At 40.7% G+C, this 22366-nt stretch overlaps 1 protein-coding gene across 1 annotated transcript; it reads left to right on the forward strand.

Moving 5' to 3' along the window:
* Positions 1-572: 572 nt before the first annotated feature.
* Positions 573-19829, forward strand: LOC114245599 (circadian clock-controlled protein daywake). Its single transcript, XM_028177828.2, has 5 exons — positions 573-757; positions 8345-8564; positions 14169-14299; positions 15391-15546; positions 19625-19829. The coding sequence occupies exons 1-5, from the start codon at positions 676-678 to the stop codon at positions 19786-19788; spliced, it is 753 nt and encodes a 250-aa protein (XP_028033629.2). The 5' UTR covers positions 573-675; the 3' UTR covers positions 19789-19829.
* The last annotated feature ends 2537 nt before the right edge of the window (positions 19830-22366 follow it).

Here is a 22366-nt window from a genome sequence, read left to right on the forward strand (position 1 = left end):
CTACGCAAGTACCTCTATTTGTCCCTACGTTTTAACAGAACTGAAATATAAGGAAATAGTTTAAACTATGGGGAAAGATAATATTTTAAGCTACTGTTCGTTCAACTGCTGGGCACGCGGCTCTGACCACACGATATTTTTTTTCTTTTATTGCCCTTGTAGGCAAACGAGCATACGGCCCACCTGATGATGAGTGGTTACCATCGCTCATGGACGTCAGCTTGCCAGGGGCAGAGCGAAGCTGCTGCCTTCCGCTTAACTCTCCACAAGGCTCGTTTGAAGAAGGAGATGTCATGTTCTCGCAAGCGAAGCTACGGGCCTAAAGCTAGCTCCACTTAATTAATATCTGGTGGTCAATGACCATATCATCACAAACTTTTTAGTATTTTAAAGTTTACGTCGAAAATATTCGAAATTCGACAACGGTCAATGGAAACCAGCAAGCGAAAATGCACTTTTTGCTTTTAGCTTTAGACGTATTTTTGTAAGAGCAACAAACATCCATAAGACATGCTTAGATCGACCTACAAACTCGCCGAGAGCTGAAGGTCTATGATCAATATTTTTGTATTTAGTCAATATATAGCAGTCGATGTCGCCGCTGCATCCAGTTCTGATTCCGGCTTTATTTGTAGAACTTTGATTTCGAATTATTATTTTTAATCAACATTTGAAATGAATTTCCACATGTCTGTTTATGGTATTACGTTAAGTATTCTTCTACTTTTTTTCCGCAGCGGCTCAACAAAATTAGCACGTAAGTGTTTTTAATTATCTATCTTTTTATATTTTCTTTTATTCGTGAGATATTATGTACCCAAAAAGCGTGTTTTTAATTTACAAATAACTGATGCTTCTGGTCATGATCGACGCAATTATCCACTACACAGTTTAGACACTGACTTATTAATTGTTGAAGCTATCTAATCCAACGGAACAAGTTGTTTTAATTTTTTTTATCATTCGATTTGGTTTATCAATATTAACGTCACCGCGTTGTTAAACTCCCATTCCCGCGCTTTTTTAATTGACTTTGTAGGCAAACGAGGTGAGCCGTATCCACCTGATGGTAAGTGGTTACCGTCGCGATGCAATGCCAGGGTACAGCCAAGTCGCTGCCTACCATACCATTACACCATACCATACCATGCTTACCATTTCTGTGAAGAATCTAATCGGTTACTATCACTGTAGGGAGCCTAAATTTTATATACCTATGTTAAATAAATAATATTCAATACGTTTATAGATTTAAATTATAACAAAACAAACAAAAAAAGTCCAATAGTCTTTGATTGATATTTGAATGAATAAATAAATCAATAGATACATACAACAACAAATAGATACATACAAAAATAGGTATAAGTATTAAATTGTTGAAATGGCTTTTTGAAAATAAATATTCGGGTTTATTTATACATAGTTTCGTTCTTAGTAAGCCTATATATAAACATAAGAAAACCAAGGAAACCATTTTAAACAATGACTTGCTTGAGGCCAATGTTAATGGTTGTTATAAAACTTTAATAACCAGTACAATCAATTAGCATTATGACACTAAGCTTTTTATGAACCCGACAATCGCCTTCGTAATATTTACGTTCATCAGTAATAATGATATAATAAAATTTTATACTTTTTTTTTTATTTATATTGAGGTCAGTGAATATTAAGCCAAGGCTAAATAGAATTAAGTAATTTTATCGCTTCGAATAATTTATGCGAGATTCGTTTGCGATTTATCATTGAACGTGCAAATTTTTGTACACCACATAATTACGAAAAATTATACAAACATTCAATATGAAAATAATAAACGTTCTTTTAAATGAACAAGAGGCTCGAAAATTAATTTGCGTTTAATTATTTTCAATTGCATTATCCAAATGTTTCCTCCACAAAATATATTTACCTAACGATAATACTTAAAAAAAAGTTTAATATCTCAGTTACCAACTGCTCTAAGCTATTCGATTAAAAACACTAAAATTTTGATCTTATTTACGCTTAATACAGTTTTCGATACATACATCAGATAAAAAAGTGGAGCCTGTGTAAAGCCTTAGATGTTTTTACAACAAGAACCACTCTGCGGCATATACGATGAATAATTAAACCCAACAAATGTTTTTTGAAATAATTATCCCTCTGTGCGCTTGTATATAAAGGCACTCCGTGGTTGCAAAGGTATTGGATTTGTAATTAATTATATATTTCCGCACGGCGGTTATACTTTTTACATTGTTGCGTGAACGAAGAACGAGCATTTTAAAAATATAGTTTTAATAAAAATCAAAATTTGTACTAATGTATCTATACATTATGTCCTTTATGCGTTCTTAAACTATTCATCCTATTCATTCACGAAGTAGTTGCTCTTGAGTTGGTAGGTCTCCTTCGGAGGCGCTCGGCCGGCTGTTAGCAAATCCCACCCCTCCTGGCTGAGCCTTTGCTCGCCCACCTGTCCTGGTGAAACTGGAAAGATCTCCGGGCCACCAGTGATCCTTCAATAATCTATATATAAAAATGAATTGCTGTTCGTTAGTCTCGCTAAAACTCGAGAACGGCTGGACCGAAATGGCTAATTTTGGTCTTGAATTATTTGTGGAAATCCAGGGAAGGTTCAAAAGATAAATAAATATAAAAATGCTCGGAATAAAAAAAAAATGACAATTTTGTTTTTCCTTCGATGTGTCCCCCGTCGGACGGATTCCTTTTGTTTGTTTTAAGTATATTTTATACAAAAGTTTAGGTCTTTTCTTTATCGATTGAGGCACTACGAAGTCTGCCGGATCAGCTAGTAAATAAATAAAAAATAAAATATTCACCCTATTATGATAAAGTTTGGTACAGCAGTTGACATTCCAAGGAAGGCTTCTGACAGAGAACTATCCAAAATACCATGCGTGTATGTATGTGGTGTGCGAATATGGTGCGCGAGTAATTTAAATTTATCAATGTTTTTCACACAATTAACGACAGCCACCGCGGATCCTGATAGTATTTAATTGTTATAATACTAATTATTCGCCTCGTTGGTTTAGTTTTGACTCTAACTACTACATCAGGCTTGATTCTCGGTTGGAGCTATTAGATATGTGGTTTTGTTATAATTGATGTTATCGGGTCCCATAGGATATTACAATGATAAAGCCTGATATTACAATGATTAGCGGTAGGCAGCGGCTTGGCTCTGCCCTTGGCATTGCTGAAGTCCATGGGCGACGGTAACCACTCACCATCAGGTGGGCCGTATGCTCGTCTGCCTACAAAGGCAATAAAAAAATTTAAAAAAAAGCCGCCGCCTATTTAAAGACATGAGTTTGAAATCACAATTGCACATATTGTATTATACCTATATATATTAAATAACTGGCTGTTTTACTTATATATCAAATTAGAAAGCTTGACTGCTTCGCTGTAGAAAGGCCAAATGGTAGTTAGTACCTTTTTTAATGATTGAAGGATTACTGGCGGCCCTGAGGCCTTTTCCAGTTTCACCAGGAACCTGTGCTGGTGAAACTGGACTAATATAGTACTACCAGACTCCAGTAATGATCATCGGTAAACATATTACCGAACAGATACCGCTCTGGGCAGAACTAAAAGAGTGCCACGCGCCGAGTTTCGAAACATAAATAGTTAATGTTCAACTCTTAACTGCTCGTAATTCAACCTGTTTTTTAGGTAAAGGTAACCCGCAAAATTATAATTTGCGTAATTACTGATGGTAAGACCTCTTGTGAGTCCACACGGGAAGCTACTACCACTCTGCCTGTTTCTGCCGTGAAGCAGTAATGCGTTTCGGTTTGAAGGGTAGGGCAGCCGTTGTGTCTATACTGAGAGCTTAGAACTTATATCTCGAGGTGGGTGTCGCATTTACGTTGTAGATGTCTATGGGCTCCAGTAACTACTTGACATCAGAAGGGCTGTGAGCCCGTCCATCCATCAAAGCAATAAAATTAAAAAAAAAAACTTCAGATAATCTGTATTCTGTCAAATATTTTTTATATCCAAAATTCTGCCTAACAAAGAAAGCATTATTTAAATTGGTGCATAATCATGATACAATCGTGAATTTAGCACTTAATCGCACGAATCACAGTACTTCCCAGGGGAAATTACGCGAAAAGAATGTCGTTCAATGTCTGTCTACATCATAAAATTATTAGAAGCACCAAATACGCGATTAAGCAATAATGTCTAAAATATTAATTTGATTTTAAAATATATTGTCTCTAGAGACATGCACCAAATACGCGATTAAGCAATAATGTCTAAAATATTAAATTGATTTTAAAATAATAATATATTGTCTCTAGAGACATGCACCAAATACGCGATTAAGCAATAATGTCTAAAATATTAAATTGATTTTAAAATATATTGTCTCTAGAGACATGCACCAAATACGCGATTAAGCAATAATGTCTAAAATATTAAATTGATTTTAAAATAATAATATATTGTCTCTAGAGACATGCACCAAATACGCGATCAAGAAATATTGGTCTAGACATTATTGCTTAATCGCGTATTTGGTGCATGTCTCTAGAGACAATATATTTTAAAATCAATTTAATATTTAAAATAATCAAATCAATAGAGGAATTTAGTTTACAAAAATCTAAGTTTTTCCGAGACTGTGTCGTACAGGCAGAACATCAAAGTTATCATCCGAGACTCTCCGGCTAATGGAAGAAAGGCGAGAAAACACACAGGCCACACAATCAGAGAAGGTGGCTCTTAATAAGAAAATCAGGACGCTGATACGACGCGATCTCCGACGGTACAATACTCAGCGGATCAATGACGCAATCGAGCAAAACCGAGGAGCCAAGGTGTTCATGCAGCGTCTTGGTAAAAGCCACCTTACAAAACTGACCAAAAAGGATGGCCAAATTCTCACCTCCAAACCGGAGATTCTCAAGGAACTTGAGGACTTCTACGGAGGCCTCTATACTTCCAAAGCAACTAAGCCTGTCTCCGACCCAGCAGATATCCGAGCCACACTGTCCCGCCACTACACCGACAAGCTGCCACAGATTAGTGTAGACGAGATCGGAATGGCTCTTGAAAATCTTAAAAACGGAAAGGCCCCGGGGGAAGATGGTGTTACTTCTGAGCTCTTGAAAGCAGGAGGTCTTCCTGTTATTAGGGAGCTCCAGAAGCTCTTCAACACTGTCCTCTTTACTGGTAAAACTCCAAGGGCGTGGAGCAGGAGCATAGTTGTCTTTTTCTTTAAGAAAGGAGATAAAACACTTTTGAAGAATTATCGCCCCATCTCGCTCCTGAGCCACGTCTACAAATTGTTTTCAAGAGTCATAACAAATCGTCTTGCTCAGAGACTTGACGACTTCCAGCCTCCGGAACAGGCAGGATTCCGAAGAGGATTTGGTACTGTGGACCACACTCACACAGTTCGGCAGATTATACAGAAGACTGAAGAGTATAATCTGCCACTATGTCTGGCGTTTGTGGACTACGAGAAAGCCTTTGACTCGATCGAGACCTGGGCTGTTCTGGAATCTTTGCAGCGGTGTCAAGGTGACTGGCGATACATCGATGCACTAAGATGCCTGTACGATGCCGCTACAATGACCGTCCAAGTACAGAAAGACCAGACGAGACCAATCCAGTTGCGCAGAGGTGTAAGACAGGGAGATATTATATCCCCGAAACTGCTTACAAACGCACTGGAGGACGTCTTCAAGACTCTGGACTGGAACGGACGCGGCATCAACATAAACGGCGAGTACATCTCACATCTTCGCTTTGCCGATGATATCGTCATCATGGCGGAATCGCTGCAGGATTTACAAGAAATGGTGCACAGCCTTAACGCATCATAACGGGTTGGCCTCGGAATGAACTTGGATAAAACCAAGGTAATGTTTAACGGAAACGTCATTCCGAGACCAATCGATGTTGGCGGTACACCTCTCGAAGTTGTTCAAGAGTATGTCTACCTGGGACAGACCCTACAACTAGGTAGAAACAACTTTGAAAAGGAAGTGACCAGAAGGATTCAGTTAGGCTGGGCAGCGTTCGGGAAGCTTCGTCAGGTCTTTTCGTCGCTCATACCACAATGTCTGAAGACAAAGGTCTATAATCAGTGCGTCCTACCCGTGCTTACCTACGGAGCCGAAACGTGGACACTGACTGTGCGACTAGTCCACCAATTAAAAGTTACTCAGCGAGCTATGGAGCGAGCTATACTCGGTTTGTCATTGCGAGACCGAATACGCAATGAGGTCATTCGGGCAAAAACCAAAGTGATCGATATAGCTCGCAAAGCTAGTAAGCTGAAGTGGCAGTGGGCTGGTCACATATGTCGCAGAACCGATAACCGTTGGGGTAGACGTGTTCTGGAGTGGAGACCGCGAACCGGCAAACGTAGTGTAGGACACCCTCCTGCTAGATGGAGCGACGACCTGCGCAGGGCAGCTGGCAGTAACTGGATGCGTGGAACCGAAGATCGAGTTCAGTGGCGAGCTTTGGGGGAGGCCTATGTCCAGCAGTGGACTGCCGCAGGCTGATGATGAAGTTTTTCCGAGTAACATTCTAGACATTGTTATTAATGGAACCCACAGTAAATGATTCTACCCATCTAAGCAATAAAAAAAAAAAAAAAAAAATTGGATATAGATTTATTGATTTGATTTGAAAAATAGAAGTAGATCTACTTGTGCATCCAAGCCTGTGATCTAAATATGATTTAGCTTAGCATTTATTCTAAGTACTTCAGTGATGGTTTTTAAATCAGTGCTATCGAATTAGAAGAGGTATTTTCACGTGTTGCTTAAACATGCAAATATCATTTCTGTTTGTTTTGTTTTCGTATTTCATAATACTTCAAACCGTGCTCATCATAGTGGAACATCGCAGCGATATATTACCTTAATCTAATCTTTAAAATTAGTTTCATAACTAACGCAATTTGACGAAATGCATTTTCAACAAATGCTTGTATTTTTTTGTTGCCTTTGTGGGCAGATCACCATAGTGACCCCTAACCATACGCATCAGCAATACCAAGGCCACAGTCAAATCAGTGCCTGAAGTGTTTCGTATATTTGAAAACTCAGCGGAGCGTGGCAGGCTTCGACTTTAATAATTGTTGCTTTTAATGTAGTATCTTTATACTTTAGATCACATTATTCAAAGGTTTCTTGTGGTAGGTTGTTGCCGCTGGTAGGACATCTTGCGAGAAACGACGGTTAGGTACCATCACCATATCTATTTTGGCTGTAAAACAGTAATGCATTTTGGTTGGAAGGGCCAGACATTGTACTATAGAAGTGAGAGTTAAAACTCATTTTTCAATTGGGGCATTTGGGCTGTTGATGTCTATGGGCTCCGGTAATTACTTAACGCTAAGCGGTTCGTACGCTCGTTCATCCATTTTGACAATAAAAAAATCAGAATTTCCACATTTAATATGTTCTCGATATTTCGGCACTTTTGCAAACGTTATGATCAAGATGAAACGAATATATTGAAGATTGCGGGGGTAAAATTTTGGGAGTCAAAAAATCGGTCTACCTTGGTTTTAGACCCTAATGGTATAGACTAATAGTATCGACATTTTTTTCCAAACACTTATCTCTGTACTTTGTGACTACATAAGCATATTGGTTAGTAACCATATAATCATTATTTTTATGTATTGGTATTGAAAACCAACCAATATGAATAAAAAGGCCACTAATATTCTTCAGGCATAAGTGTAAATCTGAAGGACTTAAAGCCTTTAAACTCAAACGAGTGATTGCAGTTTTACATACAGAGGTAGTGTTATCATATCCTCCCAGCCGTGTTAGATCGCTAGTGATGGAAACTAGAACCTTCTGAAGCCCTTATTAGTCTGTATATTTTAATTTATAGCTAGCTAAACAAATTTCTGTAGATCTTCTAAGTGTAATAGTAATCCATATATATAAAAGAAAGTCGTGTTAGTTACACTATTTATAACTCAAGAACGGCTGAACTGATTTGGATGAAAATTGGTGGGGAGGTAGCTTAGAACCAGGAGAAAGACATAAGATACTTTTTATCACGTTCCCATGGGACGTGACATAAAACGTGGTATAACAAAACGCAACTGATATGGAATAACAAAACGCAACTGACAGCTAAACGTAAAATTTTCTATGGTTAATTATAGTAGAATTTTGAAGTTGACCGGTTGATGTGTTTGAAACAAACCGTGTGGCGCAACAAAGTTCGCCGGGTCCACTAGTTATTAGAAATAATATTTCATAGTGCAATGGTATTGATAGAAATTTGATGAAAGTCCTAACATTAACATGTATTTATTCATTTCATTTATTAATTTCAGCTGACTACATACATCCATGTAACGACACGTCCAGCGAATGCTTAGTGAAGGCAACACAGGACGCGGTTCCGCATTTCGTAAGGGGTATTCCCGAACTTGACATTCCGACATTAGACCCGTTCGTGATCGAGGAGCTGTCCATACCGTTGAGCGGTGTCAAAGTCACCTTCCTTCAAGGAAAAGTATCTGGATTTAAAAACTGCATAGTCGATAATGTTATGTAAGTTGTTTTGCTTAACTCCAAAGATTTTGGTGAAACGTGGCAGGTAGCGTACTAATTCGCCTCTTAGTCAGTATGCGGTAATTGTGATAAAGAGAAACCTGGGCATAGAACACAACTTTCTCAGATCTTACTTCGTGGTAGGGGTATCTCAGTCAACTGAGAGGGCCGTCGGGTTAGGGTCAAAGGGAAACAATCTGATCTAGTGTTATGCCTCCCCCTCTCATCCCATTTCCAAGCTATGTATCGCTGAAAATTGGACCTTAAATTGCAAACGCGTCTGGGGGATCGTTTAGTAGGTTTGTCTTTCCACACACCGCAGCCCCAACACGTTGAATGATGGTCTGTTTTAACTTTTTATTCTGTAGGCGTACACTTTAGAATGCACTTTCTTCTCTATTGCCCTAGTCTACTGATTTCTATTTTGATTAAAGTACAAATCGACATATTGATTACCATGCAGTTATTACTGTAGTTATTATCATTCGTTTACAATTAAAAGCGTTTTGTCCATATTTTGCCCTAATTCCTTGGGCACGTATAAGTGGATAATTCGATTGCCACGTAACGTCATTCAAGCCGTAATCTAAGCATAATGAAACAAATGAACCAACATGTAGCATTAGAGACACTTTCGCTTGAAAATCGAAAAATTCTAAACCACAATTGCTCTTCTTCAACAAAGTTCAACAAGACATCGTGCTGTTTTAAAATTTTCTTTTCATTCTTAAGGCGGGCCTGTCTTAAAAATGAAAACATTTCTATTATTTTGTAACTTAACCGCATAACATACCGCACAACAGCAGTTGAAGCGTGAGCTATATTTCACGTACTCCATTAAAAAAACAAAAGCGGTGGCCTTAAATTAATCCTCACAGTTCTTGTGCTGATTTGTCGCATTGTAATCTGCCCTTGTTAACATAAGAACACCTCACGCTCATGCAACATTTTCGTCATGTATATTCTATGAAGGTAATAAAGACAAATCGAGACTAAAGTTCACTTAGTTGGGTCAAGGAAGACTTGAATACGAAACACGTTTTGAAAATGCCGTGAATCTAAAAGGTAAATAAGATCCTTATATTTGTCGATTCAATTATGTTAAGTAAAATGAAATTTGTTTTTTATGAATAAATTTGAAAGTTGTTAACATCGATCGCATGGGTTTACGAAAGATTGAAAAATGAAATACCCGTGAGTAGAAAATAGGGTTGTGTGGGAAAATAATAAAATCTTCAAAGTAATAAGTCCACATTAAATTATAGCCGCTTTCCCGATATCAATATTTTAAAAATCTCTGATGTATTGTATTGTGCACACTTTGTCTGTGGAAACAGTCTATTGTGTTGAATTTATGTGTCTATATTTTGCATTATCAACAGCTTCATTAATTCCTCAGTTATCTAATTTATGATATATACCTTGATCAGAACTCACAATAATATTAGATATAATTAATTTGTGACACTCTATTCTTCCAAACTTGTGAAATTCGTTTTTGTAAAATAGTGAAAAGTCATAGTTGTTTCTTAAGAGATAAAACTCCTGGTTTACTCATATCCAGTATTCGAATCATGCATACAGACTAATAGTATTCTAAGGAAGTGTATCCTTAACAGCTACTCACTAGGTACTTTCCCGATGAAGGAACAGCAACGTATCATAAAAAGAATTACATTCTCAAAATTTATGAATACTAATTTTGGACCGTATTGTGATTATATGCGGATAGCAGGACAGCAAAAGCCAGGATGCAGGGACAATCATTATATAATACGCTTGAGACTTTTGATATAAAAGACTTTGACCTCACGCCTTAAGGTGGGCGACGGCTTTCATGTCATAATATCTACCGACTCCGACAACGACTTAACACCAGGTGGACCTGGTGGCAGTGGTGAACTCATTCACAAATTAATGCAATAAAATACAAATCAACAAATTCAATACAAATCAAATCTTTTTTTTATTGCTTCGATGGGTAGACGAGCTCACAGCCCACCTGGTATTAAGTGGTTACTGGAGCCCATAGACATCTACAACGTAAATGCGCCACTCATTTTGAGATATAAGTTCTAAGGTCTCAGTATAGTTACAACGGCTGCCCCACCCTTCAAACCGAAACGCATTACTGCTTCACGGCAGAAATAGGCAGGGTTTTTGTTATCTTGTTTGTACAGTTGATAATAATTATCTAAATCTTAATTATCTTTAGGTTAGGAATATTATGTTCTTTTTTTTTATAATAAATAAAGTTTGATTATTTAAAAAAGTAAACAATACAAATTATCTAAATTGTATTATAAATATGAATCTTTATGGATTTTAAATTGATCACATAACAATAATTAAATTACATTTAAAAGACTGAGATAATGAAATTAAAAATTTTATGACACGAACGTTTATCTGTGTGATTATTGGCTATTGACTATACGAGGTATAAGATGACAAAGGTAATTAATAACGTTAATTGTAGCAGTTACTAAACAAACTGAGATAATAGATGTCTAATCAAATTTTGTTATGAAATGAAAAATCGAACTAATAACAAGTACGGAAAAAATGTAGTATTATAAAAAAAAATATGTTTACAATCTTACATCTTACTACACTAAGTAAATAGAAACTCGAACTCGTAAATTTATCGTATGAAATTTTGGTATTTATAGCAAGCACTAAAGGATTTTATAAATTTCACCCATAAATGGATAAAATAAAGGATGACGGATTTGATTTTAATACGCCGGGTAGTTTCTCGATTTGGAAAGAAGTAACATCAAATCCGATATTGAACATACTATAAAATAAGGAGTTGATAACATAATTAACTTCGAGGACTTTCGAAGTTGTCCGCGATCACCAATCTAAGCAATAAAAAAAAACGATCACAGAAACTGATATGTCATGTATTTGAAATATAAAATTATTAAAATCGCGAGATCAAAACATTCAAGTATATAGTTATAATACCTATGCTACGAATACTGTATGAAATAACAAAATAAAATAAGTCGAACTTAAATTTTATTAATAACTTGTAAAGTACTGGTGGTAGGGCCACTTGTGAGTCCGCGCGGGTAGATACCACCACCCCGCCTATTTTCGCCGTGAAGCAGTAATGCGTTTCGGTTTCAAGGGTGGGGTAGCCGTTGTAACTATAGTTGAGACCTTAGAACTTATATCTCAAGGTGGGTGGCGCATTTACGTTGTAGATGTCTATGGGCTTCACCACTTAACACCAGGTGGGCTGTGAGCTCGTCCATCAGTCTAAGCAATAAAAAAAAGAAAAGAAAGTATGTCAAATCTCTTAAACGACAGTGTGTGCCATACAATAATTCTATCTTTCTTTCGCTAGCATCTAACTACTACTACTGCGACTCCTAATCATTATTCATGCCAGGAACATCACCAGTTAGCCACCTACCGCTAAGTTCTTTCAAACTACTTTTAAACTAGGAACTAGGAATGTCATAGCGGACGGGAATCATGTAAATACTCGAACACTATTCTTATCGCTCATAAACACTAGTAGTTTTATGGACATAGCCAATCAGCTTAAGCCTAGCCTAGCCAACGCCCTCAAGGCGAGCTCTCGGCCCGTCGACCGAGGGAACCGGCGGTCGTGTCGTCGACGGCTGCCGTTACGACGTCTGGAGGACGGCGGGATGGATTGTTTGGATAACTATTTTCTCTGCGTCAACCCTGTCCCACTGTCTCAGTGGCCCCACTGGGCTCCGACCCGGTCCGGGGTAGGGCGCCGGCTGTGAGAGGCAGGACTTTTTAGTGAGGTTCAACTCCCACATATTCCCACCCGCGCAGCGAGCTCCCAACTCGCCGATAATTTTCTCTTGTAAAACCTTGTTGCACTGTACATGCGGTCATACGGTCATACTTTACGGTAGGCAGCGGCTTGGCTCTGCCCCTTGCATTGCTGAAGTCCATGGGCGACGGTAACCACTCACCATCAGGTGGGCCGTATGCCCGTCTGCCTACAAAGGCAATAAAAAAAAAAAAAAAAAAAAAATCATAGCATTAGGTGAGGAGCACTGGAGCACGTTTCGACAAAAAACATTACTCCCCTTCTGGGGCACTCGACTAAAAATCTTCCGTTGAATGCTCGCAGTGTACAAGCTTAATAATCCATAAACATTAACAGCACGAGCTCTTGAGTTGCGTAACACGGCAAACTGGTTTACAAGGCAAAAACAATTTGATGCTTAATTTTAGTTTATATTTTGCATTTTTTGTAACTAATCTTTAATGGTATCTTTGCATGTATCATTCATTCTGAAACGGTTCAGTTCACATCAATTCTGAAGGTCGTGTCTTGTTTGAGCACTGCTATTTGATAATTTGTTGCAAATTCTTCTCCACGTGTTTCTATATCTTTGGCAGTCATTAATGCTTCAGTTATGGGCATACCGGTGAGTGATGCGATCAGTTTTGACCAAGAGGTTAGCGATCGACACGTAGTCTTTTCCCATCGATATCACCATCATCTCAGCCTGTACACTGTCCACTGCTAAACATAGGCCTCCCCAACTGATGTCCAGTGTGTCCAGTCTGTTGCCACCTGCATCCAACGTGACCCAGCGATTTTCACTAGGTTCTTGGTCCATCTGGTATTCCCATCGATATGGCCCTCTTTTATTAGCTTTTCGTGGTTGTCAGTAATTTGTCCGAAATAGTTAAATATGCGCTGGGAATAGACTAGACATTCTAATTGTCATACGAAGCTCTTTGATAATGGACGAGTTTGTTCGGCGACAAGCAGGTATTAATATCTAGACAAAAAATTAGCTAGATATACAAACCGGTGCTCATAAATGATATATTTCCATCATTAGATATGAAGTTAAGGGCTTAGTTGCATCAAAATAAGCTTTATGGGTTATAAATCTACATAAAGACTTGAGGAATAGGAAATTGGCATGATGAATAAAAGTAACCCTCAAAACGTGTCTTAGTCGATACACAGGCATCAGTTGAAGGGTCACTCATTTTTAAAGTAACATAATAATTACATCATACAGTATTTAATGATTATGGTATGTTATAATGCTATGTCGATACTGAAATGCGAGACAAAAGTAATGATTTTAAATTTTATTTGCTAACTGTTATGTTATAATGCAATGTAATGTAACTGTTATACTTCTGGGTACGATTTTCGGTCGGTTTTTTTAACAATACTTTTTGTTGGTATTTTTTTGATCCGTAAAACAATTGAAAATAGGCTTGGACTATTTCTGTGTAAATATAAATTTCTTCATTGTATTAAAATTATTCAACATTTTATTAATAGTAACCATGTTTAATTTGGATTGAATACCGAAGATGAAATTGCAAAAAAAAAATCGTAGTAACAACATTATGTGCATATAAAAAAATGTTAAATGTAAATATATTAAAGTTGTTTTTTTTACATGTTACAAATAATTCTACTCTGTATTATTGAAATAAGATAAAATACCATGAAATATTTATCTGGTAAAACACAAATAATATATCATCATGAATCATACTAATCAAAGCCATTCTGTGGAATCTGGAAGTGTAAATCTACATTGAAATCAAATTAACTGGTTTCTTTATTTTCAGATCGGAATTAGATAAACGACATTTCGTGCTCCAATTTCACACTAATTTAACGATCAAAGGACAATATACAGCTGTGGGAAGACTGTTATTATTCCCTATAAACGGAGAGGGTGATGCCACGATAAAATTAAGTAAGTGTCTTGCACAAAATTCAATGAACACAGCACAGCACAGTAATAGCGCACAGTAAAACATTGATTTAAATGTTACGAGTAATGTGAATTAAAAAAAGTGTAGAGTAGGGGTGAATAAAATTAAATTATCAATTAAATATTTTTAACTCAATACTAAATTTATAAAAATATTTAGATTTCAAAATTCTGCGGCAAATTTACATTATTTGGAATTGCGATGTGTCAGTTTGAGTTAACAACAAAAATAAGTACAAAATAATATTAAATATTTGCTAAAAAAATCGTAGAAACTTTGCCGTATTGCTTAACAAATTTAATAAACATTATTTTAATCAGATTACACAGTATCGTAATGAATGCATAGTTTTTATATTAATGAGGCTTTGTTTTGTAGTTGATTTTACGGCATATAAGGCCTTGAAACAAGGCTACTTGCTTGTGGGCGTATGTCTAAAAATGTACACACAATTATTAAATGTAAAAATAGATAAGTTAATTTGCTATGTAGGTACACTGCTAATTTTATACAATTACAATAGTTGGAGTATTTTTTTTTAACTTCAAATAAACTTTATTAACAATAATCATTGACCCGATTTGATTACTTATTAATATGTTCAGTCCTTGTTTTTTTGCATTCGTCCGAACTGTGATAGTGTAAAAGTCCTTAAGCTTACTGCACAATAAGCTCTAACGATGTTATTAATTTGTTGTTCTACTAAATGTTCGTATCACATGGGCTCACAACAATTTTTTGTTGAACTGATTCAGATCTTATGCTGCATTAATTGCAAAGGTTCTTAAATGTTGGGAATCATCGGTTAATGCTACCAGTCTTCATTTTCGGTAGTTTCTGTGATTGTCAAGAAAAATTCGGGTTCATTTAATGCCAAAAAACAAATCAGGTCTTCTCCTAATTAAAATACATTGTTTTTTTTAATGATTGAGAATTGAATAGGTCTTCTCAATAAGCCTATTCTCAGAGTGCTTATAGAAACTAAAAAATTAAATTTATTTTAGTTAACTTATTTAACTAAAAAATTCCGAACTATTATAAAAAATAATAATACATTTAAATATGTTTTTAGCTAACCTGAGGATGAAAGTAGACATCAACACCAAATATATAAAAGGCAAAAACGGACTTCATCACTTCGGATTGAGAAACTACAAATACACCTTCGATTACGGTGACCGGGTTTCCTTTGATTTGCAGAACATATTCAAAGAGAGCAAACAACTTAGTAAGTATATTATTTAACGTACGTTACGTATTAGATGGTTACGTCGATCGCTTTACGTTGCGTATTAGATCTTACATATAATAGTAATATTATTATAATCTATAGTATTATAATCTATATATTTAGACGAAGGCAAAACAGTTTAGAACAACTCTTCTTTGATCTCTTCTGTTTGTCAACCAACTTTTTTCCTGCTTAGTATAAATTGACTTTTTTTTTTTTTTTTTTTTTCCACAGGAGAAAATCGCCGGATCCCCACCCGCACGGCAGGTGGGGTATGTGGGAGTCGAACCTCACTAAAAACTCCTGCCGCTCACAGCCGGCGCCCTACCCCGGACCGGGTGGGAACCCAGTCGGAGTTATTGAGACGGCGGGACAGGGTTTACGCAGAGCACATTACATCCATACCGCCGTCCCCCAGACGCCGGACCGGCGGCCGCCAGCAACATGACCGCCGGTTCCCTCGGTCGACGGGCCAAGAGCCCGATTGATAGCGCCGCGCTACACCTTCCCCCGGAGCGGTCGGGGGAACGCGACCTACCACGCCGCCCCACGCCTAAGCTCCTCCCCGCAAAAAACGGGTGGAGCCCGAAGCTCTTAGGGGGCCGGGTTACGGACGAGACCCCGGTCCCGACCCCCTGCTCGGCGGCGGCGGGTTTCTGCGTAGTGAGGAGAGCTTTGCCTCACTCGCCCCGCCGCCTCCTTCTGCGAGATGGTGCACTCGCAGAAGTCGAGCATAGCCTTCCAGGACTCGTCACCGCCAAGCATCGACGCCACGACGCCAGGCAGCGACAAGTCCGGTCCTATCTTTGCGACCAGGACACGGCGCTGCACCTCCCAAGCGGGGCAGACAGCGAGCGTATGCTCCGCCGTGTCCAGGTCGTGTCCACAATGGTGGCACCTCGTCGTCGGCTCAGCTCCTATCCGGTGCAGATACTTTCCGAAGCATCCGTGTCCAGTCAGCACCTGCACCAGACGGAAGGTGAGGCGTCCTCGGCCACGATTCACCCAGTCATCAAAGACTGGGTAAACCGCCTCAACGGTCCGTAGACCCCACGTGGGGTTGGCCAACCGCCTCGACCACGATTCGAGCACGGACCGCCGAGAATGGGCCTTCCGCGCCCGCAGCTCACTTTTGGAGGGACGCACCACGCCCAGAGCACGAAGCTCGCTGCGCCACCGATAGTCGGCAGCGAGCGACTCCGCCTCCAGCTCCCATGGCGGCGTCCCCGCCAACACACACGCCGCCTCGAAGGAGACGGTGCGATATCCACGGATGACCCTGATAGCAACGGTGCGCTGCGGCCGGCGCAGGAACCGAGCCATAGCGGCCCGGTTGCGTGGCTCAGCCCATACAGGCGCACCGTACAGGGCCATCGATCGCACCACCCCTGCGTAGAGGCGGCGCACAGCCTGATCCGGCCCCCCGATATTCGGGAGCAGTCGGCTCAAAGAACCGGCTGTCCTCATCAATCGGGGGACCAGCTCCGCAAAGTGAGCACGAAAAGCCCACCGGCTGTCCAACACGAGGCCGAGGTACCTCAACTGCACCCCGACCCCTATTCGGACGCCTCCAACCACGATGTGGGCGTCGACAGGTGGCGCTCTCCGTGGCCCGTGAAACCACAAGGCCTCGGATTTACTGAGCGCCACGTCGAGGCCCAGTCTCCTTATCCTCCCGACAACGAGGGCCACCCCCGCTGTGGCGAGACGGGCAGACTCTCTATAATCATCCCCCCGGGCCACGACCAACGTGTCGTCCGCGTAACAAATAACGCGGAGGCCCGGGAGGAGGGCACCCCTCAGCACCCAGTCGTACCCGATGTTCCACAAGAGGGGTCCGAGAACCGACCCCTGCGGAACACCCCGCACGACCGGAAAACGGTGAAGGGTCCCACCGTACCCGGTACATTCGACCGACCTGGCCTCCAAATAGGAGCCAACCAGCCGGCGGAGGTAGAGGGGCACTCCATGCCTCTCCAGTGCCCCCCCTATCACGGACCAGGGCAGGGTGTTAAATGCGTTGGCGATGTCAAGAGACACCGCCAGCGCCACCCCACCCCGTGAGACAGCCTCGTCCGAGAGGGCCCGCACCCGAAGTATTGCATCCACGGTCGAACGGCCCTCCCGGAAGCCGAACTGCTCCGCCGACAGGTCAGGTCCAACCCCGACCAGGTGCTGAACGATGCGGGCAGCCAGAATACGCTCCAGCAATTTTCCCACCTCGTCCAGCAGTACGATAGGACGATACCCGGCGGCTGTATCCACCGGGCGCCCCTCCTTCCGCAACAACACAAGTCTGCCCGTCCGCCAGAGCAACGGGAACCGTCCCGACTCCAGGCAACTATTAAATAGCTCCAGGAGCCGGTCCCCTAGGGCATCGAGGGCCAAGGCCAGCACCCGGCCATGGACTCCGTCCGGGCCGGGGGCCGTGTCCTTTGCAGTCATCCTTACAACCGCCACACGGAGCTCTGCCCCAGTAATACGGGGCACCTCAGCAGGGGCTTCACCGTCGATGGCGTCCGACGGCTCACCCATAGCGGGGGGAACAAAACCCTCCCGCTCCTGCGGGAACAACGCCGAAACGATGTCCCGCAGCTGTTGAGGCTGGAGTCGCTCAGTCATAGGGGGGGCCCACGGGCGCAGCTTGTCGCGCACCAACCTGTACGGGCTCCCCCATGGATCCGCTTCGAGCGCCTCCAAGAGTCTCTCCATGTTCTGCTCCTTGGCCCGCCTGATGGCCAGCCGCAGGGCGTCCTTCGCAGCGCGATATTCGCCGTGCAGCCGGGTTTCCTCCTCCGCAAACGCGACGGGGTCGTCGCGCCGCAGGTGGCGGCGACGGCGGTGTCTAGCGCATTGGCGGCTCGCCCGAATGGAGACCGCGCGCAGTCTCGCAATTTCAGGCGACCACCAGGGAGACTGCCGCCGTCCGCAATGCCGAGAGCCGACCCGGGGCATTGAGGCATCGCATATGCGGTGCATCGCGCCGCGGAACCATTCGGCCTCGGCCTCCACGTCGAAAGGGTGTGGGCGCGTGGGCGTCCACGCCGCCACCATAGGCCTCCACCAGGAGCTCCTTCTTCAGGAGCTTCAATGCCCACCTAGGGAATGACCGGGATGCACTCCGCGGGGGGTTAACCCCGCGAGCGCCTGCGGCCGGTGTTGGCGTGGGAGCGGAAAGATCGAACCGGATATACCGGTGATCTGACAACGATTCCGCCCCCACCACCACGCCCCAGCCGAGGATGCGTTGTGCGACGGACGAGCTCGCGAACGTCAAGTCCACAATAGACTCTCCTGTCCACCGCACGCATGTCGCGACTGAGCCCCTGTTAACGATACAGAGATCGGCCGCGACCGCCCACTCCTCCAACAGCCTACCACGAGCGTCCGTAGATGGGGAACCCCAAGCGACAGACTTCGCATTGAAGTCCCCCGCCAGTATCACGGAACGGGGAGAGAGGTGACGAGCGATCACCTCTAGCCCGTCCAGGAACCGCTCGAACTCGACGGTAGGCCGATTCGGAGAGAAGTACACCCCGATCACGACGGTATTTTCTAATTGTACCGCGACGATCCCGGGACCCCTGGTCACCATCGCCAGGGGGGGAAGTATAAATTGACTAGCTTCATTTTGATAATTATAAATGTTAAATAAATTCGAAAATACCTTATTTTACAAAGTTTCAATAACAATAGAGAATATTGAATAAGCAACATCCAAATATTTAAGTATCAGAGATTACGGTCTATTTTAGGCATACTCTCGCATCTCAAGAACTTTACCATTGTATTCTGTTTGTCAGAAGCTGTAAAATAATTTAGACTAAGTAACAATAAATAAAATAAAGCTTATGATATTCCATGGCACACTACTTGTTAAGTCACACCGCACATCATATTTGATTAAATAATTAACAACAAATTTTAATAAAGAAAAATATAGTGTCTCCTACACGTTAATTGGTCTTAATAGGGCTCTTCGAGCGGGATCGCATGACTGGTTCCCACTAGAAGTAGGTAGGAGTTAGTACGCTTTACTACCGTTAAACTTCATATGTTACCATTTGTTTTTCAGGTGACACTGTATTAAGTTTCCTGAATGAAAACTGGAAAACCGTTGCGGAAGAGTTTGGGAAGCCTATCGTGGACTACGCCGTAGAACTGGCTATCAATACCATTAAAAAATTCTTCCTGGCTGTCCCCTACGAAGAACTTATCAACGTTCCGATACCTTTATAACATAAGAATACTATTTAAAATAAAATATTTTTTTACGTTTTCTCAAACGTTTAATTTCTTAGAAGTTAGTACCTACCTATGCATGTAATAGCATAGTTAAAAAATTTGTATTTATTATATCCCTTCCTGCATTTTTAATCGCTGTCTATTTTGGCTCTCCACAAATTACATTAAAACGTGGGATTAAATAAATATACAGCTCTTATGATCGATATAATTAAAAAAAGATAAAAAACACATCTGATCATATCTTAAGAAATAAGGATTGATTTAATATTATGACACAATTAAGACAAGACTGAAGCTTTTTTGTCAATATTCTTATCATTCTATGTCCTATTCTTCTACTGATTAACCGGCAAACGAGGCAGGTAAGGTACGAGGCAGTTCTCTAAATGTAAATGTGTATATGTTTACCAGAAATGAAATAAATAACGTAGAGGCCTAGAGTAGCATCATCTGTTCCTGTTGGTGTTATAAAATACGCTATGCGATTGCTATGAGCTCCGGCAATCAATTTACACCGGCTGGACCGTGAGTTTGTTTTTCCCATTTCAGCCATAAAAATAACGAAATATAGTACAGTTTAACTTTAAGTGATTAATTATAATCTATGGTAACTTATTGTTATTCCTTCACCATGGAAGTCAATCGTGAACATTTGATGAGTACGTATTTCATTAGAAAAATTGGTACCCGCCTGCTAGATTCGAACACCGGTGCATCGCTCAACAGGAATGCACCGAACGTCTTATCCTTTAGGCCACGAGGACTTCATTTCAATTCAACACTGTGTACGGTATTACTTTACTAAAATTCAATAAAATCTTTAAAAAAGAAATACTCATAGGCACGAGCTTCCACAACTTTGACCTCTTAAATAATAATTACGGTGTAATTCGCAAAACTATTTCATTTGATAAGTATTTTTGGTTAAAATATGGCGCGAACGGATACATTGCTTGTGACTTTTTAACAAGTGTAAACAAGGTTTGTATTGTTTATTAGTATTATTGTATAGTAGTACAATAATGACTGCATTTGCCCTTCAACATGAGGAAGCTTAATGTTTGACTACAATAAACCTTCAGTTAAAGTGACTGAGCAGTTAAAATAAACACCATGTTAAATGTATCTTGTTGATTTCTTAGCGATACATTTGCTATCGTATTCAATGACTAGCATGTTTAATTATTACATGCTTTCTGTTAACCTTACAATCGTACGTTTACTTATTATTCCCGGCAGACTCTACTTTGACCTCATGATCTGTAAACGGAGTAAAATGTCCCGTCATGACTTACACGAGTGTCATGTTCGCTCATGCGGCCCGCACACATATAGACACTCTCTAATCCTTATGAACCCGCTTTTGCAGGTTAGCCGTCGGAGCTCCGTGGTTCGTGAACGGTGCTTCGATAAGGCAACCGTTATGATAACCTTATCTTTGCCGCTGCTGACTACTTCCCGAATCCTTTTTATTCTATACAGTAAGCTGTCGTAAGACATTCAACCGTAGTTTTGATAAAAACAATTTCGGCGGTGCATGCACATGTCCATTGACATGTCCATATCAATTAATCTACTTAATCTACAGTAGATCTAGTAGATCTTGAGGCACTCTTCTTCTGAGTCTTCTTGTAGTCATTTGGTTGTCCATTAAATGCTTAGCAAGGTTATTCGGATGGGCTTCCAATCTTACACAATAGGCTTTAGCTCGATAGATTACTTCATCTTTGACTTTTCTTATGGCAAGATCATAATGGATTCTTTCATTTGTAACATACCATGGTGCGTTCACTATCATCCTGAGCGTTTTTTATTGAAATCTTTGAAGGATTTCAATATTTGAGTTTGACGCAGTACCCCACAATTGGATGCCATATGACCAAATGGGTTTAATAATAGATTTGTATAGTAAAAGCTTGTTTTCAACTGACAGTTGAGACTTTCTATTAAGAAGCCAATACAATTTACGTATTTGCTGACCCACCGCAAAACGCTTGATGAATATATGTTTTCTCCAAGTCAGTCTCCTATCCAGGTACATACCTAAGTACTTTGCATTTTCAGATTGTGGGATCTCTATATTATTCAAGGTGACTGCAGGACAAGTTTGTCTTCGAGTGGTGAAAGTAACTTGTACAGACTTAGATTCATTCGCTTTGATGCGCCATTTTTTTAGCCAAGTATTGATATTATTAAGGCTGTTCTGAAGTTTATAAGAAGCTTCGTTTGGATCATCGTCCATGGTCATTATTGCGGTGTCATCAGCAAAAGTTCCCATTATCGTACCATCAGTTTCGGGCAAATCAGCTGTATACAATAGATATAAAGTGGGGCCAATGACACTGCCTTGGGGAACACCGGCATTAATTGAATGGAGAGGCGATATTTCATCGCCGTGTTTAACAAAATAATATCGGCTACTCAAATAAGATTCAATGAAAAAATAGAAGTTGGAAGGAATCTTCTTTTTAATTTTGAGTAAAAGTCCTTCATGCCAAACTCTATCGAAGGCCTGAGATATATCCAGGAAGGCAGCCGTGCAGTATTTTTTTCCCTCAAAAGCTCTATT

This window comes from Bombyx mandarina, chromosome 23 (genome assembly GCF_030267445.1).
Source record: "Bombyx mandarina strain Sakado chromosome 23, ASM3026744v2".
In the NCBI taxonomy this organism is placed as follows: Eukaryota; Metazoa; Arthropoda; class Insecta; order Lepidoptera; family Bombycidae; genus Bombyx; species Bombyx mandarina.